Source organism: Carex rostrata, chromosome 28, assembly GCF_964058835.1.
Source record: "Carex rostrata chromosome 28, lpCarRost1.2, whole genome shotgun sequence".
Taxonomy (NCBI): Eukaryota; Viridiplantae; Streptophyta; class Magnoliopsida; order Poales; family Cyperaceae; genus Carex; species Carex rostrata.
The window spans coordinates 4,250,237-4,270,002 of record NC_135945.1 but is presented as its reverse complement, the minus strand read 5'-3'; the positions used below and the strand labels follow the sequence as shown (position 1 = coordinate 4,270,002).

The 19,766-nt window shown below is 32.1% G+C and overlaps 1 protein-coding gene across 1 annotated transcript; it reads left to right on the top strand.

The window, feature by feature from the left end:
• Window positions 1-7,182: 7,182 nt before the first annotated feature.
• On the top strand, window positions 7,183-11,660 carry LOC144545529 (putative flavin-containing monooxygenase 1). Its single transcript, XM_078294094.1, has 6 exons — window positions 7,183-7,416; window positions 7,506-7,709; window positions 8,767-9,004; window positions 9,253-9,419; window positions 9,752-10,122; window positions 11,303-11,660. Exons 1-6 carry the CDS (start codon window positions 7,183-7,185, stop codon window positions 11,658-11,660), a joined length of 1,572 nt encoding a protein of 523 aa, XP_078150220.1.
• Window positions 11,661-19,766: the final 8,106 nt, after the last annotated feature.

Genomic DNA, 19,766 nt, shown 5'->3' with positions numbered 1-19,766 from the left:
AGATAAGGTTTCCTAGTTGCTAATCTGAATTTGCCAATTTTAAAAAAAATTAACGGTTTCAATCATGCAGTCGATGGGCTTATAAGATAAAAAAATTATAAGTTGGCCCAGAAAAGAATAGTTGGATTTACACCTTTTGGGCTGTGCTACCTTTTTTGGGGCTTATGTGCAATGAATGAGAAATGTAGACAGAATTAAAAGGCTTTCAAGCCCACACAAATTTAGAATTAGAAGGATAATTAATGCCGAAGCCGGTCTTTAATTGTCTACTTGCCTACTGACAAGTGGGACCCATATGTCAGTCACACTCTAGCCAAAATTGTAAATGAATTAGATAGATAGATAGATAGATAGATATGGCTATAGTGTCTCGTATGAGATCTCATCTCTGCCTTTCGTAGATTTTATAATTGTAACAACTGTAAACTTAGGATTTCTGAAATACACAGCAATGATATTGTTATATGTGTAAGGAATATTATATTGATGGATTGATTTTGAATATAAATATTATAAATATGCTTATTCATTATCCCTACACTTTCAAATCATTTTTTGTAATTTATACTCACATCTTTTTTTCAAAAATAAAATAAAATAGATTTATACTTATATTGACATGTATATTTCAAATTTCAAATTTACCTTTGCTCCTTGAAGCACAAAGATAAAACACGGTTAGAACTTTAAAAAATGGGCGTAGGGAATTCATTCGATGATCCCGAACGAACGGCTACTCGCATCCTATATGACTGGTTTTTACTTTTTAATTAGGCGCCTTTTCATTGCCCTTTCTCTGTGTTTCTCTCTCTGTCGCATTTTTGTGTGTTTGTGGGGTGTTCAAAATGCTTGACGAAATGTCGCATTGGGCAAGGATACGCTACTACTGCTTGATAAAATGAGCTCTTCTATGGATTTTGACAGTAACAGTCTCAGACGAACAATGGATTTTGACAGTAACAGTCGATCATCCCATAACTAATGAAGCACTTTCGTTGTTCTTTTAAATGAATGCGTCAACAGTTCGTTGCAGTGTGTGTGACAGTTTGTTTCTTAAGTCTTTGGTTACATATGTGAAAGCAATAATAAACGTATTATATCCATAGTTGAAGTACTACATCCATGTGTTTGAGTTCACAAGTTTTTATCTAAAAGATAGTCAAACTTGACCCCCAATTAATGAAGGCCTACGTAGGCAGCACTGATCAGTGCTGTTGTTGCCAGTATGACCAGTCCTTGCATACATGTTTTATGTTGCTTTTTTGAGAGCACAATTATACCAATTGTTAATTTTTCTCAATTGTTAGGTATATATTGATGGCAGCAAATTATCATTTGTTAATACATGGATTGTGTTTGAGTGTTTTTTTTTTTTAGTTGTGTATGATCTTGTTCTATCTAATAAAAGGGTAGATTTTTTAAATGAATTAAAAACCCTGCTTTGTTAATTTGTGAAGATCTTAATTTGATACGTCGTAGAAATGAAAAACAATATCCCTCTTTTAATTATGTACATATATGTAGTAATAAGTTCAACAAATATCTGAGATTTACATCTCTTATTAACATCCTTATATAATCGAAATTAAGGGAGAATTTCATATATACCACTCAAAAACTATGAAATTACGTATTTACCATCCAAATTTTTATAATTACATATTTACCATCCAAAATCTAATAACTCACATATTTACCCAATTAATAAAAAAAATGATATTAATGAAGTTTAAGATTATATAAAATATAATTAATAAGTTATTTACTCTTTTTTTCTTTTGTGCCCCTTCCTCTTTTACGCACAAATTTCCCTTGCGTCTTTTATGATATTTTTCATTTTCGCTTAAACTTCTCCTCATATCTTTTCTCCCGCTTAAATTCAGAGATAAAGAGCAGCAGACTCGGATATAAGGATTCCAACTCCAATTTGATCGTCTAAAAACAAGGAAACCAATCTAACTTTTCCAACAAAATAACTCATACTAAATTCGACGTTGATATCGCAATCTGTTATCAAAGTAGTAACTGAGTTTGAGAATTTGTGTTTTGTTACTGGTTCAGTTTGGAATATATGTTTGAGAACGGTTCTAAGGAAAGAATGAGAGGATTCTAAGTTAATCCTTAATTGATTATAGTTTTAAATAAATTAAACATAAATAATATGAGTTTTGGGTATATTTGATATATAGTAAAGTTATATTGGGTAAATATGTGAGTTATTAGATTTTTAGATGGTAAATTTGTAATTACAAAAATTTGAATGGTAAATATGTAATTTCAATTTTTGAGTGGTATATATGAAATTCTCCCAAGAATTAATAGTTCAAGTTGAATGTCCAAATTCTACAAGTACTTGATGGCATTTTGGGATGTGCGGTGATCTATCGGTTAGTTTTTGAATCATTCAGTCTGTTCCATTTGATTATATTCTTTGGAGTGAAGGTTTTGATAAAAAAAAAATACTTTTCCTTTTATTAAATAAAAGAGACTTTGAAGAGTATCCATTTGTACTCTTTCATACTTGCGGAATCATAGTTGAAGACGTCTTAATTCTATATTTCTAATTTGGTAATTGGTTTGTTTAAAGTAAAGCCAGACCAGTCTCAACGCTATTAAATGTCAGCTGTTGTTTGCTGAAAAAGCACGTACACGTTAGATATATATATATATATATATAGAGGTAGGCTAATATACAATCGATTGTTTCTGAGGTCCCGTACAACCAAGTCATTTTTCAATTTTTAAAGTCCAAATGATCGATCCAAACCGTTCATTTGTTCTCCATATTAATATGTGCTTCGAGACCAAATTTTACATTTTTATGAATTTTTTTACTATTTATTAAGCCACTTTGAAAATCGCTGATCCAACGGTGGCTTCTGATTTTACTGTTTTGTTAAGCCACCGTTGGATTAGCGGATTTCAATGTGGCTTAATAAATAGTAAAAAAATTCAGAAAAATGTAAAATTTGGTCTCCAAACACATATTAATATGGAGAACAAGATTAACGGTTTGGATCGATCATTTGGACTTTAAAAATCGGAAAATAACTTGGTTGTACGGGACCTCAGGAACAATCGATTGTATATTAGCCTAGCTCTATATATATATATATATATATATATATATATATTAATTTCTTTGTTTACCAACGCTCATGTTAGCTACGGGTATCTTACTATATTGGGGCCTTCAGGAAATGTTTGTTTGACCAGGAATGGATGTCCATTGGGGATTACATGAAATGTTCTTTTTTTTTTCACCAACCAATATATAATGTTAGAGAATATTTCACGCATATTCTATTTTTATTTATTTTTTGTTCTTTTCTCTCAATTATTTTTATTTTTATAAAAATAAATCTTAGTTGACTTTCATTATCATTCACAAGTTGAAAAAAGAAAAGAAAAAAAAAACATTAGAAGAGTTATTAAAACTGAAAGGAAAAAAAATAAAACAAGTAAAGAGTAAATAACAAGGCTGAACTAGCATTCTACGACGATCGAGTTGGATATTAAAATAACTAGATCAATCCTATATTGCATTTACTCTACGCCTTAGAGAACCTGAATATGCTCCAACGACTAGGATATTAAAATAGCAATTTAAGGTCAACCTGACGTCTTCGTATATGTATTTTCATGTCTAATATTATATATATATATGTATATATTATATTAAGAGTTCCTATATAGTATTAAGCACAAACAAAAAGTAAATTTCATAATAATGGATACATCATTTATTAGGATTAATTTAATCTCATCCTAATGGGTCAATGATATCATTTTCCAAACAATATATTTGCCCATGATCACAAGCACTACTAAAGAAAAGGCTATAGACAGTTAATTAAAAAGCTAATGACATATGGTTTCGTAACTATATCCGCATGCATCATGCATGAAAAAGTTGGTACATTATACACGGTTTTGGAACCGTGTCTATGTAGAATTATCATTCACGGTTCCAACAAGAACACCGTGTCACATCTCCAAAAAAACAAAGATGCCAAAACAGATGATTTATACAAGGTCATAGTAATTGTGTATAATAACATGAGTTATATACATAATTCTTACAAGGAAACGTGTATGATATTTGGAAGCCATACACGGTTTGTTTTTATAAACCATATATGTTTGTTTCCCTTCATACATTGTTTTTATGGAAGAAACGTGTATGACTGATACATTTTTTTTTTATCCAATATATTGGGTTAGCATACGTATTTCCTAACCATTAAACATACAATATTATACATCCATAATTTTAAAAAATATTGAATATTTATAACATACAAAAAACGGGAAAATTGGTTATTTGCCACTTCAAAACCTTCAAATTTGAAAAATGCCATCTCAAAATTTGAAATTGTAATAATGCCACTCTAAACTTCATTAATTTCTAATTTTGTCACTCCAAATAATTAATGACTAAAATACCCTCCCTTCTTCTCCTTTTCTTCTTCTTCTCCTGCCATGGCGAAAGGCCTATTCGATCTTCTTGGCTGGAATATGAGGTTTATAGAGAAAGAAAGGGTTTGAGACTGAGATAAGAGAGTAAACGTTGGTAGATTTCTTTCTAGATGTGATGCATTGCATTTCTCGTGCTTAATTTCCTCTTCTTCTTTTTGACAAATAATTAATTTTCCCTACAAAAAACAATATTGATCATGTAACATACAAAAAACAATATATTCAACATTAATTCAACATACATATGCATTCAATCAAAAATTATTCATCATACATATACAATTTTTTTTAAAACCAATGTTTTTTTTTATAACTTCTATAATTTATGAGATATGCTTGCTTAAATTTTTATAACTAACAAGCTTTATCTGTCCGTAGGTGATCACTTTGTCATTTCAAGTATTCCACGCATCAAGAATGCACATTGACTTGAGAAAGGCTAAGAGGCAATAGAGCGTTCATGTGCTGTTCGACCTGACTGTCTTATTTGGAATGAGTTCTTTCATGTAAAGAGATTAAACTGAAGGCATTGACAATTCACATTTATGAAGTCATTGACAATTCTTAATCCATAATGGTTTTCAAATGACAAACCAATTCTCTTACAGATAAAATATGTTAGTTATACAAATTTAAACAAATAATACCCATAAATTAAACAAGTTGTGGAGAAGAAATGAAAAAATAAACCAAAAACAGTGAACATAACAATTTGGTTCTCCACAAAAATATCAAAAAAATTATTTATTGCCCATTGTACATTTCTGAAGTCATTGACTATTCTTAATTCATAATGGTTTTCAAATGACAAACCAATTCTTTTACAGATAAAATATGTTAGTTATACAAATTTAAACAAATAATACCTCATAAATTAAACAAGTTGAAGAGAAGAAATGAAAAAAATAAACCAAAAACACTGAACATAACAATTTCGTTCTCCACAAAAATATCCAAAAAAATATTTATTGCCCATTGTACATTTCTGAAGTCAGTGACTATTTTTAATCCATAATGGTTTTAAAATGACAAACCAATTCTAAAACCACGGTCTCCCTCCAGATTTGAAAATCTGGGATTTAAATATTTTATCCTTTGATATAAAGCACGACACTATTTTATAAATTTTTATTTTAAAAACTGATGAGTTTAGGTTGAATTTTGAAAAATCAATTGTTCTTATTAAGTTCAAAACTAATTCAACCCACAATATTCAGTGAATTTTTTTTTTCTCGTTACCGTCAGATAAAAGTTGGTTTGAATTGTGATTTCTAAATCTTGAAATTCATTCAATATATTTTTAAAAGTTTAACTTGAAATTTGACATGCGTTAAAAAAAAAAAACCGGAGACAGAAAGTTTGTAAGCAAACCACCATTGTATATGCCATACTTGCATGAAATATTGAGAAACTCTCCTAATTACAGCCAAATTAAATTCCCTAATATTTGATAGACATCGGAAGTTTATTAACCAACTTTTGATGAGTTATTGACCCCATATATATAATTAAGTAGATCCGTTTAATTCTACTGAACAATAATAGTAAAAGCAATTTATCTTTTCAACTCGTACATCAATGTGAAGTGGAACGTTTTACTCTGTTTCCATCAATTAAGTGCCAACTTAAAATTTCAATTTTATACAATTTTTTCTATTAAAATTTCTGGATATTTAGAGGTGCGAGGAACATTGTGATTGGTGGTGGTTAGCAGAAAATTTAAATATTCTTATATTCAACTCAAATCAGAGATTTCCTCAAACAAAAGTATAGACCGTGCCATCCCCACGGTCTGGAGGGAGAGTGGAAAAAATATAGGCAGACCGTGGGAACCCCATGGTCTCTATATTTTTTATTTTTTATTTTTTTTGCTACGGATCTCTTGCGGTAGAGAATGGGAAAAACCGAAAAAAAAATAGAGACCGTGGGGTTCCCACGGTCTGGAGAATTGTCAGACCGTGAAAACCTCACGGTCCTTATGGTTTTTTAAAAAAAAAAGTCATCGTATTGGTTCCGTAAAATTCATTTAATTATTTATGGTTTATAAAAAAAATTCCTTGGAGTGTGTCAGTTTCCCCCTCCGGCTCTCATAATCAAGTTTTGTCATTGGCTTTAGAGGAGTAAATCCACAATTAAGGATTGTGAACTTTTGTACCTGTACTATATTCAAGTAACACGACAAGTCAGAATAGAGTAAATTAGAAAATTGAGATAAAAACTGATAAGTCAGAGAAAAGATAGAGAGAGAACGAGAAATAGAGTACGTAACCGATTAAATTGCAATATGAGGTCTTTCAGATTAGATGAATATTGGAGGAAACACTATCAAATTCAAGTCATAGCTAAACTGCAAGTATCTAATTAAGCTATAAGATCTTTATGTTTTTTAAAGTCGAACAGTTTAGATTATCTGCTAGCAACGAATCCTGCATATAGTTAAAGAAAAAAAATATTCGGTACAATAATTGGATGGACACTCGTCTAAAATAAATTTTAGTGATAAGATTTGAATGAAAAATAGGAATTCTAGCATCTTAAGATCGGAATCAAATATTGTTAGATGGCACTAGATCTTTTGTACTTGATCTTACGAAATTTCTCCATCCTACCTATTCTTTATTATACTTATTCAAGCCCCAAGCAACACTGATTATTATTTAAGCACACCATGCATATCATACCAGCTATCTTATCATCCTCAATATGGGAAAGAAACTTGTAGGTATCATCGGAGCCGGAGTGAGCGGCCTTAGTGCATGCAAACAAGCCCTTGATGGGGGCTTCAAGCCGGTAGTTTTCGAGTCCACCACTGACATAGGTGGCGTGTGGGCCCATACCCCAGCCTCAACAAAGCTTCAGTCTTCTAGTGATTCGTACCAGTTCTCGGACTTCCCATGGCCGGAAAATGTGATGGAGCCACACCCCAACAATTTTCAGGTTTAATCTTGTTCAACAAATTGCTCTACAAATTTAAACTGATTAATATATATACAGTTGTAGTTCATATAAACAAATTAAAAATACAGGTTATGAACTACCTTCGGTCATATGTGGACCGCTTCGGGCTACGGCAGTGCATCAAATTTGAGCATAGAGTGGTGAGCATCAAGTACGTCGGATCGACGGAGGAAGAAATGGCAGTTTGGGAGTACTGGGCCAAGAATGGCGAGGCATTTGGTTGTGGCCAAGGCAAGTGGCATATTACTGTTGAACATCAAAAAAAAATTGAGGTTTGCATTCGACCTTTCCTTCCTTTTGTCTTTTCTTTTTCTTCTCTAGAAATTAGCATGATAACTTTGGTTTCTGCTAATTGAATTGTTAAATTTATTAGCGATCGAATATTTGGCCTTGGCAAAAAACAATATCTCATGTGGATCTTAACTTGACTTCAAATCTTTACTTAAAAAAACACATTATTGTTAGTAAGAATCTCAACTGAATCATAACCAACAAAATACCAGTTGGTATAATTATTTTGTTTTAATCTCAAGTCAAATATCTCAACTGGATCAGAACCAACTAAACCAAAATCTGAGCTGCCCACTGTCCAGGACTCATATACCCGTAATTGCGCAAGAAACAATTTCTTGAACTTCCAAATTTTCTTTTCTTTTTAATATATAATTGTAAACTAAAATTACTTGACTCTTAAATCTGATCAACTAAAACTTGATCACAACTTCATAGAATTAATGCATGTTTGTTTCCCTTAATTTTTATCTTAAATAATAAATTGAAAGGCCACTAACAATGCTTTCGATCGACGTATGTGTTGATCATCTCCAAACAGTAGTGACTCTATCAGGTGCAATTAATTTTGACATATAAATGATGGCATAATTAGTAGTAAGGCTCAGTTAACATTGCATTGCTGCTGCTAATACTACTTATTGTGGTAGTAATCATGATAATATATAGTTGTTAATGTAATAATTATTTAACTTGTGGAGATACCTCAGTACAACAATTAAATTTTGTGTTAGACGTGACAGTACTTAAAGTCTTAAACTCGCATAAATTTCCAAGGCCAATTTTGTGAATACTGTAAAAAAATGCTTTGATGCTTAGAATGCATATCAGAAATGAACCTTCCCTTTGGAAAATCAGGTATCTCAATTTTGTACAGCAGGCCAAGAGTTTTGGGCCCACAAATATTTCTGAGGATTCTAGGTACAAATTTGCATGGGAGAATTAATACTAACGGTGTAATCTCCAGCTACTTAATTATTGTCAGTGAAATAAATGCTCTCAACCATTGTTTAAAAAAAATGAACTTTCTGATTCCAGACATATGAGATGGATTTTGTGATCCTCGCAATTGGCCGGTTCAGTGGAACCCCTAACATCCCAACATTTCCAGAAGGACAGGGAACCGATGTTTTTGGAGGAATGGTGATCCATGCCATGGATTACTCTAACATGGACAATGCAGAGGCGAAAGAGTTCATCAGGGATAAACTCGTCACAGTCGTTGGTTTCCAGAAATCAGCGGTTGATATTGCTAATGAATGCTCTATCGTGAATGGTAAAGGAATCATTTTGAATTTATCAATTTTTTTGCATACACACAGATATAGTATATATTGTGGATGCAGCTTCCACTTTCTATAGTGACATCAGAAGGCAATCATCCTCTGGCACATCGATCTTTAGCCTTCCTAAAAGCTTGATGCTTGAGCAAGCCAATTATTACATCTCATGAGCCTATGGACTTTTATGAGCAAAAAAAATGCAATTATTATAATTTTTCATAGATATTGTGGTTTTTATTAGGTTCCAGATTTCCATGCACAATGGTTGTCAGAACAAAGCATTGGATTATACCAGAAATCTATCCATGGATTGGGTTCTTATATCTTAATCGACTTTCGGAGTTCCTTGTTCACAAACCTGGAGAAGGATTCTTGCTTTGGTTGTTGGCTACCGTTTTAGCACCTCTGGTAATTAATGCACTTTTATCTAACACCTTCAGTTACATGATGGCTTGATTTGCACCAGACCAAAATGGTTTGTATCTGGGGATTGGCCTTTCAAAGTTGATTAACTTTATGTTTGAGTTAGGAACCGCATCAGTGCGCATATTCAATACAGGAAATAAAGCCAAGAAAAATGATAAAAAATTGAAGTTATCATGCATGGTAAGCAAACAGAACATGTCTGGTATGCTGTTCTGACAAGTAGGTTTTCGTTTTCATGTCTATGCAGATCATATGATGAAATGACAGCTCCTATATGAAATCTCCTAACTTATTATTTACATTTTTTATTATAGAGGTGGTTGTTGAGGTGGATGTTCTCAAAATTTTGTGGGTGTTATTACAAGTCTGTTATACCAATGGAGGAACATGAAATGGTGCCAGACTATAGCTTCTTTCAGGCAGTGGCTTCATGCTTGATCACAATTCTGCCGGAGAATTTTTACAATAAAGTGAACGAAGGTAGCATAATTCTGAAGCAAGCAAGAGCTTTTCGCTTTTTCCAGGATGGTGTGATTCTTGAAGGAGAGAATTTACCTGTAAGAAGTGATATAGTGATCTTTGCAACCGGATATCGAGGTGATCTGAAGCTCAGAGGTATATTCACGTCACCATTTTTTCAGGATGCTATGGCTGGGCCGGAATCATCTATTGTTCCTCTCTACAGGTTAGTAAAAGAAGCGTTGTTCATATTTATATTTCTAATTTTTGGAACAATGAATTGGAGTATGCAAGTTGCAAGTGTAATTATTGTAATTTTCAAACTACAACTTGAACTACACAAATTTATATCTTTTTAATTTCCTCAAAATAAAAGAGAAAAATTTATATCGTCCGGCACATTTTGGTGACTTGTTTTGGTACAGAAAAAAAAATAACAGTTCAAACAAATTTTCGTTGATGTCTTACCCGAACTATTTTCCATAACATATATAAATAAGAAAAATTGGAAAATCAATAAATTTTGGTAATTTATGTTACAATCCAGCTTTTATTTGTACGCTAAATTTTGCTATATCTAAGTATATTTGAATGGTTCTAACTTCTAATGAACAATATCTCAAGTCATTGAAATGTCCTTAGATATCAAAGTTTACATTTTTTTTTAGAATTTTTTTACTATTTGTTTATGTAGGTTGAAAATCATTTATTTTTAAATATATATAGTCCATAATATTCTAAATCAACGGATTTTCTACCTATCTAAAGAAAATTAGTAAAACAACCCTAAAAAATATAAAATTTGGTGTCCAAACACATTTTAATATGAAGATTATGTTGAACGGTTCAGATCAACTATTTGAACTTTCAAAATGGAGATGAAGGCATGAAGTAAAATATGGCCTTCACTTCACAAAACAGCCCAACTCAAACTTGTTGTATTATCTTCAAGTACATAATTTTTTCCTCTTTCTTTTTGGCTATATAAATGACATTATAGTCAAGGCGGAAGGGATCTGAGCAAGATTCTTAATAGCAGTTATCGCGTCATTAATTGTTTTTAAGCTATGAAAAAACTATAACTAACTATTTAGAACCCTGATAAAAGAAAAGCGGCTAATGGCGCTATAGCTTTTAAGGTCTAAAAAAGTTATAGCTCAGCTATTGTGCAGTTATAACTAGCTATTTTGAACCCTGAATCTAAATATTAATTATTGTGGCTAATTCATCCCTATAAATTAAAAATGAGTAATTTAATCCTAATTTATATTTTATAATGTTTATAAGTACTTGTATTTTTTTAGTTTTCCTTATCAAATAAGATTATATATACTACAGTAACTTGTTCAATCTCAATCACAATTTTTTAATTCTACCCCTAATTATAATTTTGGAATATATGATAGGCAATGCATTCACCCAAGAATTCCTCAACTAGCAATAATCGGTTATTCCCAAAGCGTTTCCAATCTATTCACATCAGAGCTCACTTCTAAATGGTTAATCCATTTTCTCCAAGGACAATTCGAATTGCCTAGTATAAGTTCAATGGAGAATGATGTGCTTGAATTGGAGAGGTTCATGAGAAGATACTCCGGTGACTATTTCCATCAGTCATGCATCAATGCGCTTCACATGTGGTTCAATGATCAGTTGTGCAATGACATGGGTCACAATCCGAGAAGACGAGAGGGATTTTTTGCTAATTGGCTGTTACCTCATTTGCCTGAGGATTATGCTGATATCACTACATTCATGGAATAATTATATGTTTTTATTTGTGAGACAAAAAAGAAGATCTAATCTTTCAAATTTTAATATTTATAAAGATGAAGGTCTGATCTCCATAATAAATTTATATTTGATACACTCCTATTTTAAAGTTCTTCATTTTTTTTTCTCATTTCAGTTACCGTGTGTGATTCTGATTGGATTTAATTTATTTTTAGTGTATCCCAACTTGTTTGGAACTAAAAACTTGGTTGTTGTTGTTGTTGTTATCAGTTACCATGTAATGAATGCAATATGCATTAATATTTGAATGCATGCTTGCTTGTTTTACTTTTCTTAGTCAAAATAGAAGTCTCTTACAAACTACACGAATATGTTTTATTCGCGATGTACAATTTCTTAAGAGCATCAATACTTTTGTGAATACTTTCTCAATAATATTGATATTTTTAGAAATAACAATTTATATCAGCTTAGAAAATAATCATTTTTTTTTACTTAAAATATATTCTTGTAGATATGTAACATAAAAGGAGAATTATTACTACAATATATGAGTCAATAAATTAGGGATCGACAGCTAATAAATAAAAGTATGCATTGGTTGTGGTTGAAAGATACTTCAAATTTTCCTAAATTCCATTATAAAGCTTCGATATATTTAGGTTTAATTTTAAGAAAAAGTCAGGTGTTATCTACGTATATATTGCACAGATTCACAACCTTAAAATCGAGTACAACAGTATGTACGTATCAGATAATTACAAGCGTAATTATTTTCCAATTTGCGAAAGAAATGTCTCTTTAAGTTGTTTTGAAACAGTAAATTTAGTAGTGACTTCACCGTCCAATACCTAAGAGGATACTCGTTCTTTAAATCGTTTGTTTTTTTTATAAACTAGGTAGAGACTACCTAATACTTATTACAAGCCATTCAACCATACAAAAACATGCATGTCACCTACACTACTAAACACACAAAAATTCATCCATGTTACTAACCTATGCCTTCTCTTCCTTTCCTGTCTCCACAATATTGCTTCCATAGGTTGGCCTCCTCTCTTATCCTCATGCCCAGCACCTCTGGTGGTATTGTATTCTCCCTAAATATCCTGTCATTTCGCTGCCTCCATAGATACAACACTCCTGCCATGTAAACTGCCCTTCTTCTAGCTCTTACCTCTTGAGTACATCTAGCTGCTTTCATCTCAAAACTGTACCATATATCCTCCAACGTATCAAATGCAGCAAAGTTGGGGGTGTGCGGATCAAGGGCAACCCAAATTCGTCATGCATACGTGCATGTAAAGAAGAGGTGATGCGCTGTCTCCAAATTACATGTTTCACTAAGCATACACCTCATCTCACATTGCATCCCCCTCCTCTCCAATATCTTGTGAGAAGCCTATTTTTGAGTAGGAGAAATGTGAAAATATTGATCTTGATTGGAGTAGGATATTTCCAAATTACACTGCACCTATCTTTTATCAGACCTGAAGTGATCATTATCCGATAAATAGATGAGGCCGAGTAAATCCCATTGCTTGACCAGCGCCAGATTAATGAATCGTCTTGTTCAGTAAATGTCACACTCGCACCACCTTCTACACCTTGTAATAAGTCATGTAAAATATCAGCCGCATCACATAGCGAAATAGCCTGGAGAACCGGCCTTGGCTGCCCGTCTTTCATGCTTCTCAACGGTTTGCCATTCCAGTTGTCGTACCAGAAAGAAATTGATGCCCCATTTCCTATCTGGTATTGTGTGCTCCAATGAAATATGGATTTTAATTTAATTAGCTGCCGCCAAAAAAAAGTACCCTGTACTACCCTGTACCAGCCATAATCTTGGTCCATCAGTTTGAGATGCAATTCCTCTGAGCATGGAAACCATGGTGGTCCATAAACTGCCTACAGTGAACTCAAGCACATGTAATACTTCAACTATGGAAATAAGAATAGGTTTATTATCGATGCTTTCAATTATGTAACTAAAGACCTTAATGAAACGAACTGTCACACCGACACACACTGACACTGTTCATGGTTTCATTAAAAAGCACAATGAAAGTGTTCCATTAGTTATTGGATGATTGACCTGGTAAGTATCCATTGGTCGCCTGAGACACAGTTGTTGTCAAAATCCATAGAATAGAGCATTTTATCAAGCAGTAGTAACGCATCCTCGCCCAGTGCGGCATTTTGTCAAGCAGTTTAAACACAATCCCACAAACACACAAACAAACATTCGAGAGAGAGAAAGAGAGAGAGCGTGAAATGAAAAGACGCCTATAAACAACTAACAATGGGAAGGGTGCCGAGTAGCCGTTCGTTTAGGTAAATATATTAAGAGACCTAGTTTGACTTCAAGCAGCGCACCAGTCATATGCTGTTTCATTTTTTCTCTGTGGATAGTGCGCTGTGTGAAATGAATACTGATCTGTTAATATATTCACCCGTTCCTTTTATCGAAAGTTCGAAACAAATCATCTCTGTGGAAAGGTAAACTAAGCAGATCCGAGTATTTTCATTCTGGACACGTGGCATAACATTCCAACGCTGCACCGTTTTGCTCACCAATTTTTCACATTTACGGATTATTGTTTTCCAAGTCTTCAGCAATTGTAAAATTTGAATTTACTTGTCACATAAACACTTTAATAATTTATTCACATTATTTTAGAATGTTTCTATTCTGCAATTTCAATTTCGCAGAAGTGATAAAAATGAATTGATTTTTAGAATTGCAAGAATGGTGATGTTAATAATACCAATTGGAAAAGTTAAATGTGAGACTTCACAAATTGCTGGTAGCAAGAGATCCACATCTCTACAATTGAAATTGTAATTATCACATTAATATTTACAGTTTTTTTGCAAATGAGATGGAGATGTTCGTGTGAGATTTGGTCGATCACACCACAATTTACTAAAGAAAATTTTCAAATTTTTTTTTACCATCCGATAAACTAATAATTAATATTGGAAAAAATAATATAATTATGTGTTACAGCTTTTTGGAGATTATAAATAGGATGAGAGAAGATAATATTTTCAATTTAGTTAATTTTGATTCTCGCTAGATATTATTATTATAAAATGTATAATTAGTTAGTTACAGTAATCAACTTCTTTGAGTAAAAATTACAGTAATAACCTTGTTAATAATTTTTTTATCAAATAACTGCAATCTGATTTAATCAATAATGATCGTTTGACACTACAGGTGTCAATTATAAAAAAAAATAACGACCGTCTAAAATCTTTTTTATGTACTGAAAACTCATTATTTCACAACTACAAAAACTTCAACTTTTTTTTTTTTTAAATTTCGCAATAGTTATGAGTGAAATAAATATAATTTATTTTTTTTGGAAAAAGATGTGAGGATAAATTACAAAAAAAATTATGAGAAAGTACAGCGATATGAATATGCATATTTATAATATTTATATTCAAAAAAATTACACATGTATCCTTGGGTATATTTTAGGTTGCGATCGCTCAGCATTAATAATATATAATATTCTTACATATATATACATCCTTGTATTTAAAAATCCTGATATTATCTTAGTTACAATTATATAATATTTGAAAAAAAATATACAGTTATGAGATCTCATACGAGATATTTTTTATATAAGTGGGTACACCCCACCGATTTCATTAAACTGAAACCACAAAAGCATAAGGTGAACTGGTACCAAACCACTGGTTATTCAGCATCTCTATCTACAAGCCACAAGTCAAGCATGATTTTATTCTGACTCAACTAATGAAAACTAGCTTTGTGCATATTTTCATTGGTGGAGCACAGCACTAAAATGTCATTACTGCAGAAAATTTACTGGTATTTGGCCAATAGATACCATCCTGTTTTTGGATCAGGATCAGTACTAGCAGCTACTTCATCATTTTTTCCTGTATCTTTTTGTTTTTTGCCTTCCATTCTACACCCTCCTTTGAAATCCATTCTTAAAATCATTAGTACATCTAAATTGGGATCAAGCAGGGTTTGTGACTTGTTCATCTGAAATATTTATGTAGACAAATTGATTAGGAATTGGTGTTCTGATTTCATAATATATGATAAAGTTCTATGAATGAATGAATATACACAGCAGCGGAGCCACATAGAATCAGAATCATAATCAGAAGAGCATTTCACATGACTCAAAGAAGTTTCAAAAATATGCTTCTAATTCAATGTTTTGCTCAGAAAAATTATAAATATATACTTAATTAAGATTCTAAAAGTTATAAAATTATACGTCACCCTAAAATTTTTCTCCAAAATATATTTCTGTTTCTACATTTTTCTCAAAAAAATTAGAAAGATATACTTAATATTCAAAATAATTATAATATGGTATCTCCTTCTAAAATTTTGCTCTGTCCTAAATAAAATGTTGGCTCCCCCACCCCCCCCCCCCCCCCCCCCCCCCCCCTTTAATTATATACACTACTTGGAAAATATACAGGGTTAGAGTGGTGTTCCCAATAAAATTGAAGCAATTCATCAAGTCTAATATGTCAAGTCAAGGAAAAAGAACAAGTTCATTGCCACAATTTAGATTGCATGATATATGTATAAAAAAAATTAAAAATTAAATAATGCATTTTGTAGTTATATTTAAATTAGAAATGCATATATATATATATATATATATATATATTTAAAATGATTATTCTTTTATCACATTAACCTCTATTGTGTAAAGTAACTCCGAGAAAAAGGATTAAAAATTTTACTACCTTCATTTGTTTTCTCCAACATCCCAAATATTTTGCAAAATTTAATAGAGAGAAGAATCATTTTATAAAATAAAACAGTTGTATTTCATTATTTTATTATTTATGATTCATTTAATACTTAATGTACAACGGCTGTAGAAACTATTTGAAAGTTTATATATAACAAATATTAAAGAACTGAATAGAAGAATCATTTATAAATTGTGTACATTGTTAGATGAATCACACAATTATAAGACTTGACCCACAAAACTGAACCTCATACAAAAAGCTTGATCCACAATAACAGAATTTTCTATTCATAAAATTAACAAAAATAATAAATTAAATTGGTAGCATCATTTTATTAAAATTTCCAAAAATAATTGGGTCGCAATGAATCGTTTCGGTCCAGAGGAACTAAGATGCAACGAATTATTGTGGCTCAAATTTGCTTATGATTTTTATTTGCTCACCCAAATACTATTGAAATTAAAAAAAATATTGGAATTTAATTTATAACATTTATTTAATGCTATGAATAAATAAAAACAACACCTGCAATTTGTGTTATTTCAATCCTTTATAATTACCGAAAATTAGCATTTGTAGATTGATTTTAAATATTTTATTCCTGAAATTTATTTTTTATTTCAATTGTAAATGTTGATTAAGTGAAGCTAGGATGTAGGCTTAGACTGTTGATGACTTTGACTAAAAAAATCTAATGAATCAGTTTCAATTTTCAAATGACAAAATTAATTAAACAGTTAAAATTGATCTTATTTCTCATAGTTCTTCAAAATTCTAAAAAGTATGCTCTCCGTGTTCCAATATCGATCATGTTAATAAATTTATTATTGTTATATGATGTGATTTGTTTTAAAACCTGATTAAAGCACAGTTTTAACTTAATAAAATGCAATTTTGGGACATATTTGCTTAAACTTTATCCCCTTTTTAATTCCTAGTGCCAAGAATAATTCTGTAAATGGACCAAATGATTGTGTTAATTCTCTACAAATTTTGGGGATATGTAATTGATTTGTGCCTCAAATTGATTCATAAGTGTCACACCCCGGAACTAGGGGTCGTGCAGTTACGCCGTGAATATATAGATGACTATACATTCACAAGGCAATTACGGTGTAAACCTAACATAATATCGGTTTACAACATCACCACTTATCATTTAATTCGATTTAAAATCATGTTTATACAAATACATTTATAGATTATCAAAATATACTCAATAGTATATATAAATTCGTGCAAATACTATATAATTGAAAGATTAAACAATCCCAAATCAATTCCCATTTTATACCATTTCTCTTCCCCGATTTCAACTCGATCGATCCCCATATTTCCAAATCAATATAAACCATTCCCATTAACATTTTATACACAGTTTAAAACATAAAAAAAATTCATATTAAACCACAGTAAACGTTTAATATACAATTAGGTTTACAAAACCACTCGACACGGTCCGATAACAAGGTTATACACAAATACCATACCAAAACCCTATCGACATCAAAATGGACTCAATGTGAGGCATACCCTATCGCTATGCGGCTTAAACCTCACTGGTCGAGCACTCGAATCCCTTCTATTCGCGTTTACCTGCAAACACATACAAAAGAATAAAGTTCCCCGAGGGGATAGGGGGTGAGAAAACTTGTCAACCGTTTTCTCAGTGCGGAATTTAGTCAGGGCTACTGGATTTGTAAGAAATCCATTACCGGAACTAAATAAACCCGCAACGAGTTTCAATTCAACAATTCGATAAAAGAAATGCATATGCCATATATATAGAAGCAATTGAAATCTAACTCATATCACAATCAAATGAAATCGAAGAATTCATAGAATGGTTTGGTATAACAGATACAATTGCTAAGTCCGGTTACAATTGATAGATATCGACTATCCATCTCATTTGGCTTAACATTTCTCTGGTCTGGTTTATAGTCAAACATCCATATCAATTCGTCAATTTCCAATTTAGGATTTCATATCTCCCGATCATGCAACGGGTTGTCACTCTTCCAAAGAGAGACCAATAACAATCAATTATCCACAGTTTCAATCCTCCTGCTATACTCTACCTTTTTGGTATCAGTTAACCTAGCTCTGCCTTTCTCCTTGGTTACCGATACCCTCCACAATTAGGGTTATTCACCGTATGCGCATATGGGCCCTGAGACAAAGTCTAGTAGCTAGCTAGACATTGTCCCTACAATTCACTCATTTCATTCACAATTAATTTATCCTCTGCCCTCTTCACATTTCAGTACTGTGGTTCCATTCAATTATCAAGACGATAGAACAATCAATCGAATAACAATACCAACATGCTAGATCAACAATATCATATCAATTCAATTATATCATTACTTATTTTCATGCAATGCTGCAAATAATACTAACAATAGAGATCCAACATGAGGTCATGCACAATAAGTCAATTAACAATTCAATCGGTATATATATATAAGCACATATATATATATATATACATGTACCGTTATTTAATTCTAAGTAATAGAATCCAAAACAGATCCCGTGAACCCCCGCACCTGATCAAGTAGGGCACTTGGGTAGGATCCGGTATCGCTAAACTCGACGACCTCGTCTAATCCGCTAATCCTCGGTCAATCGGGTCTAGGCCTAAATTACATGGCATAGCAAGTCAATTTCAATATATTTCATAATTCCTATACCCAATCGCATTCTAATACTCGTAAACGGTCAATTCAACAAATTCGGACGTTTTACCATCTTACCCTTTCAATTCACCCTTTTTTTTAGGGTTTAAGTCACATTTCTTCTCAATTGGGGTTTATATCGAATAGATAGCAATACGGAAGTCTCAATTCACTCAAACTCGTAATCACGGTCATTTACAATTCAATTCGTTCGAAAGTTGGTTCAAAACCCTAATCAATTTGGGATAATCTCACCATTCGGGTTTTAGTTGAAATTGAGACATGAAATCAATCAAATAACGCTCAAGAAGCAACAAAGACATTGATTCTCGAGTTTGGTTCAATTTGGTCGGGTTTCACCGAAACCCTAGAAATCAAGAGAAGAGAAAATAGAGCAAACGTGAAGAGGGATTACCAAACCAAGTGGAGGAAGGGGCGAGATTTGAGCTCCTCTACAATTTTCTCAAGTTTCGGCCAATTCCGCGGGAAATCAGACTCTCTCTCTCACTCTCTATCTCTCTCTCGTGTCTCTCTGTTGGGGCGGCCAAAGAGAAAAAGGGGAAAGGAGGAAGAGAAAGAAGGAGAGAGAACAGGAATTTTTGCTAAATAAACCCTCACTTTATCGGATAAAACGTTATGACGTTTTGTTAAATCGTTATAACGATTCAGCTAGTGAAAAACGCAGGAA

Excerpts from the sequence above, each read along its gene's own strand:
- LOC144545529 (XM_078294094.1), top strand. The coding sequence starts at position 7,183 with ATGGGAAAGAAACTTGTAGGTATCATCGGAGCCGGAGTGAGCGGCCTT. Across the intron at positions 7,417-7,505 it reads CACACCCCAACAATTTTCAG|GTTATGAACTACCTTCGGTC; the intron begins GTTTAATCTTGT and ends TTAAAAATACAG. Across the intron at positions 7,710-8,766 it reads AACATCAAAAAAAAATTGAG|ACATATGAGATGGATTTTGT; the intron begins GTTTGCATTCGA and ends TTCTGATTCCAG.